We start from the raw sequence: 13,329 nt of genomic DNA, 5'->3' as shown, positions 1-13,329 counted from the left end.
TTTGTTCTCCCTTGAGAAGAGGAAATATGAGAAGGGGGATATGATCAACATGTATAAATACATAAGTGGTCCATATAATGAATTTGGTGTACTTATTCACCTTAAGGCTTGGTTTACACTGGAACTGGCTGCAGATTTCACAGGAACGCTGTGCATCCCCATTCTCCAGTTGAGGAACGAATTAGGGACAAATCTTTGCCTGAATTCGGCCCTGAAAATGGAGCTAAAGACGCAGCCACCGTGGAGATATGTGAAAGGGCTCCATAGAGAGCCGGTCATATTCTCCTGCTATGCAAATTGGATGCGGGGAAATCTGTGAACCCAGCCTTAAGCGGAGTTCCAGGCAAAAATACAACTAGGTCTGGCCAACGACGCAGATTGTTTTAAGAAAGGCCTGGATTCTTTCCTAAATGTATATAAATATAACTGGATAACATTTATAGGTAAAGTTAATCCAGAGAATTTCAGATTGGGGGGGATTAGGAAGGATTTTTATTTTTTGCTCTGTTGGAGCAAATGGGATCACGCTTTGTTTTTTCCCCCCTTCCTCTGGAGCAACTGTGGATAGTGTGTATGGATATGCACTGCAGGTTGCATATAGACAAGAACGGTCTAATTTTCAGGTAAAGAATTTTAAAACTTGTCCATGTTACTGGACCAGTAAAGAGTCCAGGCTTTGCCCATCGCAGTGGGCATACACACTACCCCGAAAAGAGGTCTTCATGGTCTGGGTACTATAGGGATGGCCCACTTTTGCCAGGTTCCAAAAATTCTGATACAATTACCTTTAACATCTTTGTAAGCCCCAAACAATAAACCTCTCATTTAGCAGACCAAAAAAATAATGGAAAGTTTAATAGCCAAATACAGTCTACCAGTAAATTTGTGATCTCTTCTGCGCAAAAGGGAAAAAAATGTATTACTAAAGATACAGCCCTCTACTTCTCTTCATCAGAAACAGTGTGCAGGACTGACATCTGATTAAAGATACCATGTTATTACAAGATCAAACAGGTAAAACCACTATGTATGGTCTGGCACAAGGTTTTCAGTACTTGCAGCAGGTTTAAAAGGGATAAAACATAGTCCAGGTGGACTTGGCATATACTTTACAATAAACCTGTCTTAAAGCAGATCTAAAGCCTCATCAGCAAAAACTGCTGGAAAAAGGGTCTCGAGGCTGTTCCAGGTACAGAAGAACCCTGAAATCTGCTAAACTCAGGTCATGCGTTTTGTCTTTCCCTCAAGACCATACTCTGCAAAAAAGTAGTTCATGCAGTTTGCTTGAGCCCCCCCCCCCCCCCCCCCCTGCAGTTTTGTAATAAGAGATAGTGAGTAACTGTTTAAGAACAGTTGCACTGCATACTAACACATTAGGGCAGGGGGGCATGGCGACGGCATGCACAAGTGTGGACGTGCTCTTCCTGAGCTCCCCGAGACCCACACCTTTACAGGCCTGAACGGGGGCTTTCCTGGGGGGACAGACAACTAAAAAGGATGCCACCGAAGCACAAGACTTCCCCACAGTCTCAGCGGACACCTTGGAACGGCTCGGAATCTCTGGATAACTTCTTTGGGGCCCGCAGAGACACGGCAAGTACAGCCAAGATGGAGCCCGGCACCCACGCTGCCAGGGCTGCTTCCCCCATCAGTTCGCCACATATGCCTGTGCTGACCCTGCCTCCCCCCTCCTCTCTGATAGTGTTGAAGGGCACACACACGGAGGCAATCCTTGGGGGGATACAGACATCAGATCCCACATCTTATCTCTCCCCACCAAAGCTGACTTGGAGCAGTTTGCTCACAGAGTGGAGAAGGCCCTGAGACAGGACATTGAGGATTTGCAAGCTGACACAGCACACTTAGGGGGTAGAGTGGAGACCCTGGAGGCACAGTGGGACGAGACTACTCCTACCATACAGGCTCTAACAGACCATTGCAAAATGTAAGATCGCAGGATTGAGGCCCTGCTAGATCAAATGGACAATTTTGAAAATAGGAGCCGCAGGGTTAATATTCGCATTAGAGGCCTCCCCAAAGCCACAGGCCCGAGAGACATCATACCCACCCTGCAAAGGGTCTATAAGCAAATACTGGGCCGCCAGGCACCTGAGCACATTGAAATTGATCGAGCCCACAGAGCCCTGCAGCCTCCCTCTGAAGACCCTGACAAGCCGAGAGACATTATATGCAAGTTACATAAATACTCTCTTAAGAAACGCATGCTGAATCAAGTCAGAGGACTCAAACATGTGGATTTTGATGGCGCCAAACTAACTTTCCTCCCGGATCTTTCTAGACGCACACTGATGCAGCGCCGTGCGCTTAAGCCATTGCTGGCGGCCCTGCAAGATGCTCAACTGCCCTACAGATGGGGCTTTCCATTTAGCCTCTCTGCGACTAAGGATGGCAAACAATCGACCCTGCGAAGCAAGGTTGATTTGCCCCATTTCCTAGAGTCCCTTGGCCTTCCTCAGGTGGACATTCCGGACTGGAGGGCGTCCCCGGACATACCCCTCCCTGCACGCCCAGAACCGTGGCAATCAAGCCACCACAGGCGCCGACGCGGATCCAGGAGGGGTCCCCCTAGACATACGCCACCTTCTCATTCTCCACAAGAAGAGGCAAGAATAGTTGTCTTTCCCATAGGCTCATGTAATGTTTACAGTCGTTCTCAGATTCCCCCCTAGCATCTGTCTGTATCATCTTTCTACTCATGTTTAGGAGTAGATTAAGCACTTAACATTGGCCGCGGGTCCTCTAGCGGACTCACGCCTGGTGCCGTCCACTTCCCCCCAATAGGACAACTCCCTGTAGTTATGCTCCCTTTTTTGGAACTGCCTCAGTTCGCTGGCCTCCGCCGTCTCCCCACCACGGGGGGGGGGGGAGGCGGTGTCTCCCGCCCAGTGGAGAAGTTACACTATGCTGTGCCCTTTGGGCCTCCTGTTCTTTTGCTATGTTTTTGTTTTCCATGTTTTATGCTTCTGCTACAATTATAGTTTGTCTTTTAGGCTCCTGCTCAGTGTGCTCCTTGCCGTGGGCTTGGACGTGCTGTTGGTTCCCTCTCCCTCCTACCACTGTCTGGTGGTTCCACTGTGTGACCTCTTACCATGGCAGCCTTGAAGGTCGTATCCTATAACGTGCGTGGTCTGGGATCCCCGTCGAAACGCAGAAAGTTGTGGCTTGAGATGAAACGTATGGGGGCACATGTCATTTTTTTGCAGGAAACGCACTTTTGCACTGACTCGGTCCCCCGCCTCCCTACACATCATGGTACCTCAGCAATTCCCCTCGCCCTAAGTCAGGGGGGGTTGCCAAAGCAGTCCACAAACACTGTCCCTTTGTGATGACGGACCAATTGCTTGACCCAGAGGGCCGATTTGTGTTTGTTAAGGGCACCATCTACAGTCATAAATTTACTTTTGCAGCTGTGTACGCCCCAAATAGTGGACAACTTACCTTCCTAGACTCAGAGTTGGAATCCCTATCTACCTTCCGAGAGGGCCGGCTCATCCTAGGGGGGGATTTTAATGTTTGCCCTGATCCACTCGTAGACACATCCTCAGGCTGCTCAACTCACTCATTTGCCTTCCTGAAGCATTTTAGGAAATCCCTGCAGACGCACAATTTGGACGATTGCTGGAGTTTAATGCACCCTACGGACAGGGACTACAGTTAATTTCTCGGCCACTCACAATGTCTATACTCGTATAGACCATTTGAGGATGGACCAATACTACCTTGATTCCCTAGCCAGTGCCTCCATCACCATTTCAGATCACGCAACGGTCTCCCTCTCCCTGCGACCCTTGTTTGTGGAGGCACGGACATGGAGCTGGCGTTTAAACGATAGTATCTTGGATGACGCGGTGGCTGTAAAACAAGTGTCGGACATCATCTCTCTATATTTTGCAGAGAATAAGCCAAGTGAAGTGAGCATGGGTTCCGTATGGGAAGGTCATAAAGCAGTGATTCGGGGAGAGCTGACATCCCAAGGGGCGAGACTGAAAAAAGGCAGGGAATGTGAATTACAGTCCCTCTTAGCTAAAATACATAAGGCGGAAGTCACTCATAAAAAGCACATCACTCCCGTAATGGTGTCGGAACTACATTCCCTTCGACAGGAACTTGCTACACTTTTAGACACCAAAATTAAGGCACCTAGCGCATAAGTTCTATGAGTTTGGTAATAAATGTGGGAGGCTGCTGGCAAGAGCCCTCAAACGCCAACGTGCCACAGGACATGGGCATAAACTCACTTCCACAAAGGGTGAATCAGTGGTCCACTCCTCGAAAATAGCCAACATGTTTAGGGAATACTATGCTCAGCTATTCCACCTCCCTGAAACCTTACCTGGCTCATCGAAACCCCAACGGGTTGATCCTATTCTCCAATATCTTACAGAGACCCAATTTCCACAGCTGAAAACCTCAGTTGGTAAGCAGCTGGACGCTTCCATTTCTGTGTCGTAGATTCAGGCTGTGATAAAAGACCTCCCTAACGGGAAAAGCCCTGGCCCGGATGGTTATACTAATGCATACTATAAGAAATACTCCGAGGTGCTTTCCAGCCCCATGTGCACCTACTTCACAGCCTTGGCCTCCAGTACGGCAATGCCCTCTGAGACGCTCATAGCGCACATCACAGTACTCCCTAAAGAGGGGAAGGACCATACTTAAACCGGAAACTATAGGCCTATATCGCTTTTAAACACAGACATTAAGATTTTGGCCAAAATATTGGCCAACAGACCTAAGTCAATCCTCCCGACGGTGATTCATCCTGACCAGACGGGATTTATTATGGGCAGAGGCTAGAGACAATTCTAATAGGGCACTCCAGCTGATACACTGATGAGTCTGAGGCGCCAACACACCCGTCTCTTGCTTTCCACTGATGCTGAGAAGGCATTTGACAGGGTGGACTGGACTTACCTGCGAACGGTCCTGACCAGGCTTGGACTGGGCCCTAACATGTTAACCTGGATAGCCTCCCTGTACAGCTCTCCGACAGCCAGAGTGAAAGTGAACAGACCATTGTCAGACACATTCCCGATCAGTAATGGGACACGCCAGGGATGCCCACTGTCCCCCTCTCATCTTTGCTCTAACCCTCGAACCACTGCTTAATAGAATTTGCCTTAATAATGATATTAAAGGCTTTAAAGTGGGTCAGACGGAACACAAGCTGTCTGCTTATGCGGACGATGTTTTGTTCCATCTCCGATCCCCTAATATCAATGCCTAACATTATGGCAGAGGTGAAAGAATTTAACCTCCTGTCCAATTTAAAATAAATTGCAAGTCAGAGATCCTCTCGCTGAATATCCCCTCAGGGATGCGTACACAGCTGCAATCTGCCTTTTCATTCAATTGGTGCCCAGTCTCTCTGAAGTACTTAGGCGCATATCTACCCCCAAGATGCTTCCAGCTGTACCAGTGTAACTATGCTCCTATACTCTCCACTATTAGACTGGATTTGAAAAGATGGGACAAGGCTACATTTTCTTGGATGGGCCAAGTCAGTGTTCTCAAAATGAATGTGCTACCTCGTCTACTGTTTTTCCTGCAGATGGTGCCAAAACCCAGAACTTTCTTCGCAACCCTCAATAGCGTGTTTATACGGTATATATGGAAAGGGAAATGTCCCTGGCTAGCTCTTTGCACGTTACAAGATGAGGGGTGGCATGGGGGTCCTGGTAATTCGTAGATACTATGAAGCTATAGCTCTACAGCGCATTCTGGATTGGTACCATGGTGTCCCTTACAAACTTTGGGTACCCCTGGATAAATCTTTCCCATGCTCCCTGGGTCCCCCAGGTACATAGTGGTCTCTCTATTGGCCACTCACACTCTAGCAACCTGGGATGCACTAAACAGAGAGAAAGCTCACACGACCGACTTCACCTTTGGCACCCTTAAGTGGCTTCCCATGGTTCATTCCGGAGGAACACACTTCCTTTTTTTGGACCTGGGCCAGCTGATGGGGAGTCCAGATGTGGTAGATTTATCCAAGGCCTACTGCCACTGGCAGCACTGAGGGGATAGTATGGCCCCTTCTTAATGGATGAGTGACGCTATAGACAGCGCCAGCACTTTATTACTAGCCTACCTCAGGGAGCCCGGTCACCTACTCTGGCCTCATCATTAGAACGATTATGCATGTCAACATCAGCCGTCCATCATGCTATTCCCATATTATATGACTTATTGCAAAGCCCTGTATCCTGATGAGAAACTGAGATTTATTAGGGAATGGGAGAGGGACCTTCAGCACATTTTTACTGAGCCTCAGCTGGACCATATGTACAAACTTACACATTCGAGCACAGTAGATACCAAAATGCAGAAGAATAGTTATAAGGTTCTGACCAGGTGGTACAGAGTACCCTCCAAAATATACCCTTCCTTATCAGATGCATGCTGGAGGAAATGTGGCCTTAGAGGCTTTCCTTCACATCTGGTGGGAATGCCCCAAGCTACGACCCTTTTGGCTAGATATCCATGCTTAGATAAAGATTATTCTAGACTTAGAACTCCCAGACTCCCCATTGGAGTCTACTTCACTTCCCCACTACCGCAAATCTATATTACCTCATCTGTTGAATGCAGCCCAGCAACTAATACCAAGCCACTGGAAGACACCCTGAGTACCTACTCGCACTGAATGGGTGATCTTAGTCAATATTATGACCGCAGAGGAGTGGATGGTATAAAGATAAATATGAGAAACTTTATAACATGTGGGCCACTTGGCTGAACTACATAGGTTTAGATGGGAAGGTTTCCCCGGGGACCTCACCGTCAGCAGCCCCCTCTGTTTGATGGGCTCGGGGGAAACCCAGAGCACTCGAGATTTGAGATGCGGGGGGGGAGACCGAGGCTTGGAGCATAGATGCCACAGTTTATGACAGCTCAATATACTAGCAGGTGTTTGTTTGTAATTTCCTTTACGCTATTTCTTTGTATGCATGGGCCCGATTCTTAGAAGTGCGGTCCGATTCTGGTCTTTGATCGGGGGCGTACACCCCCCGCAGAGCTATACCAGACTGGAATGATAGGGGAAACCCATTGCTGTTTGAACTCATATCGTGATGTATTGATTACGTATCCCCTAGGATGTTCCCCAAACTGTATACTTCCCTGAGTAATTTGATGATTAATAGCACCCGGTAGAAGCCCCCATTGTCATACATTGTCTTTTCAATCTATGTGTTTTGTTGAAATGCATACTTGTCTGTTTGAAAAATGTTCAAAATAAAGATTACATAAAAAACAAAAAAAAAAAAAAAACACATTAGGGCAGACTTTCCTTTGAAAGTGAGCCCTCAGCCACTGGTGCATCCATCTTCAGGTTCACACAAAGCAGCTGTTTGAATGGCCAGGCTGTGATGCGAGTTCTGTGCCTGCATACAAGAGGCACTGTCATGGCACAGCACTCTGAAATCAGGGAGCACTCCTTATACAGTGAATGCCAAATGACATCAGCTGGACCCAAAGATGAATATCTCCTAAACCGTACAAGTTGAAATTCACTGTACCTACAGGCAAGACTTTGTAAACCTGTACCTATAGGCAAGTTTATACTCAGGGTTTACTACTTTAACACAATGCCCTGCTTTGCACTACAAAAGGGTGAATAGGGCTTCAAGAATGCAATAGCAAAGTATATTACACCAACTTGCAAAATAACATTTTTAGCAGTAGCCCTGAAGAATACACAAACACATAGTCTGCAGTGGGAATTTATTAACAAAAAATCAAAACATCAAGATTTTACCATTTATCTTCCATACTTACTGGTAATAACCACCAACTACAATTTGAGAAAAAAAAAAGTTCCCACTGGGCCATTTTCTTGAAATTTATATTCAGTCAAAATTCCAACAGCTTAACTGCACCACCATTGCTCTGGTACTCACTTAAAACTTTGCAATCTTTGGTGGCTGCAACTAAGCTATCTATGCAGGAGCATTAGAAAATGGCATTTTACCTTTTATTGTTGTGGTCCTGATTTGAAAAGGCAACAATTAAAAAAAGGTGAAAGCAGACCTATATACCAAAGTAACAATTCTTTATCCAACCTGGCCATCCTGCCCTTTTAACACATAACCAGTTAAAGCTGAAACTGCCTACAGAACCTGGCGATTTAAACTATCTGATGTCAGTCACATTCTCTGTGGAAGGGGAGCATAACCGAGTCCAATGACAATCCAGTCACTGGCTGGCTACAGATCATAAAACCAAAGTGGTCAGCATTTGGTCATATGACCAACATCAGAGAAAGCCCAGAGCACCAGTTTTTGTAACAGTATTTCAGCACTTTTATGGTTATATTTATTTTAAAACAGTATGGACAGGGGAAACGTTTGTTAGCCCCACAGGCCTGTCTTAAGATCAGGGTACGTTTGTCCAATTGCCTACCAGCAGATAACAGCTATACTGCAGCCATCTATTGACAGACAAGTTATTACCACCCCCCCCAACCCCCCCCCCCCCCCCCCCATTAAGGGCAACAACTCTATACCCTTTGGCCCATATCTAGCAAACATATTGGGAAACATTTCAATAACTTATCCAGAACCAACCTTAAGGAAAAGGCTCCCATCACTAAAGTAGGAGATTCTCTTCAATAAATAAAACAAAAATCCGTAATCCTGCATATAGTTTCGTTCACTTATCTTAGAAAGCAGATTTCAAACAAAAATACACCAAGTGGATCACCACTTCTGAAATGGATCCCAATATGATGAACTGCTCCCCCCCCCCCCCCCCAAAAAAAAAGCCAGAATGAGATGCATAATCCATCTAGAACAGAGTTATTTAACTGAACAAAGCTGCTTTTACCATACTGCTTTGTGAAGCCAGTTTAGTACAAAAGTTGGGCAAAGAGAAAGATGCTCCCATCTCATTCTGGGAAAAAAAAAAAGAAAAAATATTTCCTCATCAATTATGTTTAGTATGGAGAAGCCATTTTCCAAAATGTAAGGGTACAAGTGAAGCTCCTTTAGAGTCTTTTTAAAAGCTCCACTAGCAGCTCTTAGACTAACTTTATTTGCTGCCAGACATCCGTTGCAGTCATTTTACTAAAACTTAAAAGTAATGCTCATTTGTATACAAAACAGCCTGTCAATCTTTGGAAGACTGCAACTTAAAAAGAACCAATTTCACGTATACAATGTATATGAAGAGGGATAAAAACGTTATTGTAGAGCATCTTTTACTTTGCCTTCAATTATGTTCCTCAATATAGAATACCTAGACAGCACCTTAGCAGAGGCAACTTGAAAATTGCTGCCATAATATTCCTAGGATGCTCAGTGTGTAAACTCCTTGTGCAATATAGAAACTGAGCACAAAACCTCCTGTGTATATATAGAGGTTTAAAAATTTAGTGGTGGGGAAAAGAAATTCATGGGTGGATCATAGCTTTAGCACCAGCACTACTGCCACTTGAAGTTGCAGTAAAACACTGCACGATGACAGGTGCAGCTTCAACAGAATAACTGGGCAAAGGAAGTCATTTATTGCACCATGATCCCAAAAAATGAAATAAATGCACAGGAAAGATTTCAGTAGCAGAACTGCAAGTCTTAAGTTAAACTATCCCCATTAATGACCTTTTGCCAAATATTTCTGCTTGCAACCTACATTTTTGGGGTTTTGTAAATATGAATACACAGCAGTTGCCAATTCCTGTGCTTCCAAGGGGCACCTGGATGTGCAATACTAAATTGTAGAACAAATTCTAGCATTAACCTTAAAGTAAAATGGGACATATTATGGCTGCACAATCCAGGTGGTGTGGGAAGGGGCAAAAACTTCAGTGATGGTTATTCCTGATACTTAGAAAACAAAAAAGCATTTCATTGGGCAATACTTCAGAATTTGAAGGATGGAGCAAAACCAATCCATTGAGAATTAGAGAGGAAATACCCATTTCCAGATAACCCAAAAAAGTTATGTAACTTAGGAAACTTAACATTCCATCAGCAATTTCTATAAAATGTTGCAAGAATTAACCTCTAAAACAGGTAGGCAACTCTCAGAACTCCAGTTGTGGTGAAGCTACACATCCCTTAATGCCTCTGCCTCTGGAGACATGCCTGTCTGTGGCTGTCAGTCTTACAGTGCTTCATGGGATGTGTCAATCAAAACAGCCGAAGTGCCAACGATTTCCTACCCCACTCTAGAATTTAGATGGTCTTAATTCAAAGAAACCTTCAGTAAACCATCAAAGACAAAACTAAAATTTATACCTCCCCCATAAAAAAAATGTATATATATATTTACAGTTTTGTACAAAGTATACACATCAAATCCAACAGAATTTTACCCTCATGCAATGGACATCTTTAAGGAGAGGGGTATGGATTTGTATTATATCTGAACACAAATGTTGCTTGCAGGTTAATAAAAATTACACATTTAGTGTTCAAAATAAGAACAAAAATCAAATAGCAACTGCAAAAAAGGTGGAGAGGATTGAAAAATGCGTTTTTACCCCCTAAATTGTTTTCTGACTCAGGCTCTTTTGCTTGTGTAATTACAGGTGTACATATTTACAAATCATTGGGACCCCTGAAGCAAGCTTTTGATTTTTCAGATGAAAGTATGCATGAACAGTTTTACAGCGAAGTAGTTCATGATTTGCAAATTCCACATAGGGTTAAGAGAAAAAAAATTCAAGGAAATTAATATTGTGTTTGTCTTATAAGGGCTGCATGAAAGGTCTTATACATAAGGCACTTTGCACAAGTAAAATAGTTTGCTTATGGAATATCGTTAAAACATGAACTCTAAACTGCCACAAGAAAATGTACAGGAATAATGACAAGCCAGTTTTCAACTGTATGCAACTTTCCAACTGAAGGGACTTCCTAAACCAAGTATTGCATTGCTGACTCGGGTGAAAACAAAAACCATTATAAGCATATAATAGTGCAAGGGTCCTCAAGCAGAAAAGTGGCCAGAAGGTTTTCCATTATGCACTTCCTCTCCCAACGGAACAGAATGAGAAAACAAATAAGTGCAACTACATTAATCTTATGAGCACACAGTGCAAACAATGGGGTCATTAATTAAAAATGTCTGAGGAGGGGTAAACAAAAAAAAAAAAAAAAAAATAGGCTCAAAACTGCTGGTAAGTGTTCTAGAAGGCAGGAGGAAATAAAGCCATGAAAGGGGGAAGAAGCCCTCATCAAGAAAATTATGCATGTTGGGATCCTCATCTTCTCGGGGCCAGACCATGCCTAAAATAGAAACAAATGAAAATTGTTAAGCAATCCATTCTCATTACATTTAAAGGACATGCAGGATTGAAAAAAAATATTTATGCTAACCTATGTGGCCGCAGCAGCTCTAAGACCGAGACGCGAGCGATCACATGACCGCTGATTTCTTGGTCTTCACTGAGCAGAGTGGTGACTAACCAGCTCTCACTGGAGCACCAGGCTGTGGAGGTGATGGGACCATCTTGCTCAGTGGCACACTAAGGCTGAGCCAGCTGCAAGACAACAATCTAGTTAACATTTTCGGAGGTCCCTGCAGTGACTGGACAGGCTCGGTGACATCAGCTGACAGCAGGCTTTAGCCCACTGTCGGCTGAATCTGGATTATAGGAGTGCAGAACCAAGTTCATACTTTAAAGTAAATGATCTGCAGTCCCCAACTAGTACAGTATTGCTGGGGGGGTGGGGGAGATGTCATTCTTATCCATTTCTAGACAGTCATTGACTTTGCTACAGACATGACTTTCTAAACCATAAAGCAAGGATAAGAAAATAAGCTGTAAAAAGTAACCCTTTTAAAAATTAGCTGCTTTAAATATCTCAAAACCCTACTCCCTTAGGCTAGGAGCACACTTAATGCTGTGCAGGGACCGCCTTGATCTGTGCACGTTTCCTGCTACGCATGCAACTCACACTGCCCTTGCGACATGCTGCAGGCGTCAATACAAAGTCAACAAAATGCAGTGCATTATCCTGCACCGGATCGCATGGTACAAAACCACAATGTGATCCGGATGCAGTGTGGCTCAAAAAAAGGTGCATGCACCCTTGTTACAATGAGATTTGGAACCATTCAAAATGGAGTCAAATCACATTGAATTGTGTGTGAATTGAACAGGAGTGCATTGTGGTTCTTGTACTTTACACAACTTTGCAAGAGTCTCCACTGATTTCAATCGAAACCTGCATCCTAACAAGTGGAACGCAACCTTTTGTTAAAGTGACCCCAAAATAAAAAGTTGGCATACAAAAAAAAAAATCTTGCACTGAGTTTAATACAAAATAAGCCATAAAGGTAAGCACTGACTTGCAGATTAACGTTTTTCCTCTCCAGACTCGCTGTGATACTCTGCCACATAGAGGCTTTTGTCGATACTGCTGGGTATGGGCTTGATCTCTGTTCCCAACTGCTCTTCAATACTTTTAAGGTTAAATCTGTCATCATAGGTGATCAGGTTGATGGCAAGCCCAAGGTGGCCAAAACGACCTAGTAAAACAAAATGTAAAAAAAACAAAAAAAAACAAAAAAAACAACTTTTATCTTCGAAACGGAACCTGGTACCATCTAAGATTATAAAGTGGAGGAAACAAACATTTCTCATCGGACAAAATTATACTTTATTAAAAGATGTTCTGAAACATGCCAAAAAGGCAGGCCAAGCACTTGTTACAAAATAGGACATATGAACTCTCCCCAATCCAGCTGTCCATAGTCAGATTAAGTGAACTTTAAGTGTTATCCCAAAGGCACCTGCATACTCTTTAGAAGTAAAAAAAAAAAAAAAAAAAAAAACAGCCAAATCCAGCCTTCCCCAGCTACTTGTACTTTTGCTGTGACCTTTAAAACCCGGCTTCAGTTTTTGAAGTAATTTTCAGTTTCTAACAGCTTAGAAACATAAGCTGCGTGTTACCATTGGAGGGCAACAGGTTACCAAGATTTTGGTGCCATAGAAAGTAATAGGAAATTGACCAAGATTGTCAGGTGTGATCTTTAAGGGCTAGTTCACACCACATGCAGTCCAATGTGTTTTTCCTGCATCAAAAATGCATGGAATATAGCTTATATGGTTTTCAATGGCGTAGTTCACACCAGTGCTTGCTGTTCGTACGTTCCAGAAAAAAAAAAAAAAAAAGTAAATAATGCTGCATTTTTCCCTGCGCTGGAATACTGTAAAACTCAAAAACACACTGGAATGCACTGGAACATGTCCTTATTTAAGGTTAAGAAAAAAAATAAAAAGGCTACGTTTGTGTGACAGTTGAATTTGAGCTCAGCGACTGTGGTGATCAGCAACAATAGTGGGGATGAATCTCACAA

At 43.9% G+C, this 13,329-nt stretch overlaps 1 protein-coding gene across 1 annotated transcript in view; it reads right to left on the bottom strand.

Moving 5' to 3' along the window:
* Window positions 1-8,770: 8,770 nt before the first annotated feature.
* Window positions 8,771-13,329, bottom strand: part of DDX6 (DEAD-box helicase 6) — a 77,798-nt gene continuing 73,239 nt past the window's right edge. The window contains exons 13-14 of the mRNA XM_073602491.1: window positions 12,319-12,498; window positions 8,771-11,252 (exon numbers count right to left, since the gene is read on the bottom strand). Coding sequence (XP_073458592.1) covers window positions 12,326-12,498 — 173 coding nt within the window. The 3' untranslated portion in view covers window positions 8,771-11,252; window positions 12,319-12,325. The remainder of the gene's footprint in view (window positions 11,253-12,318; window positions 12,499-13,329) is intronic.

This window comes from Aquarana catesbeiana, linkage group LG10, assembly GCF_042186555.1.
Source record: "Aquarana catesbeiana isolate 2022-GZ linkage group LG10, ASM4218655v1, whole genome shotgun sequence".
In the NCBI taxonomy this organism is placed as follows: Eukaryota; Metazoa; Chordata; class Amphibia; order Anura; family Ranidae; genus Aquarana; species Aquarana catesbeiana.
Note: the sequence above shows the minus strand (reverse complement) of the source record. Positions and strands in the feature narration are given on the sequence as shown.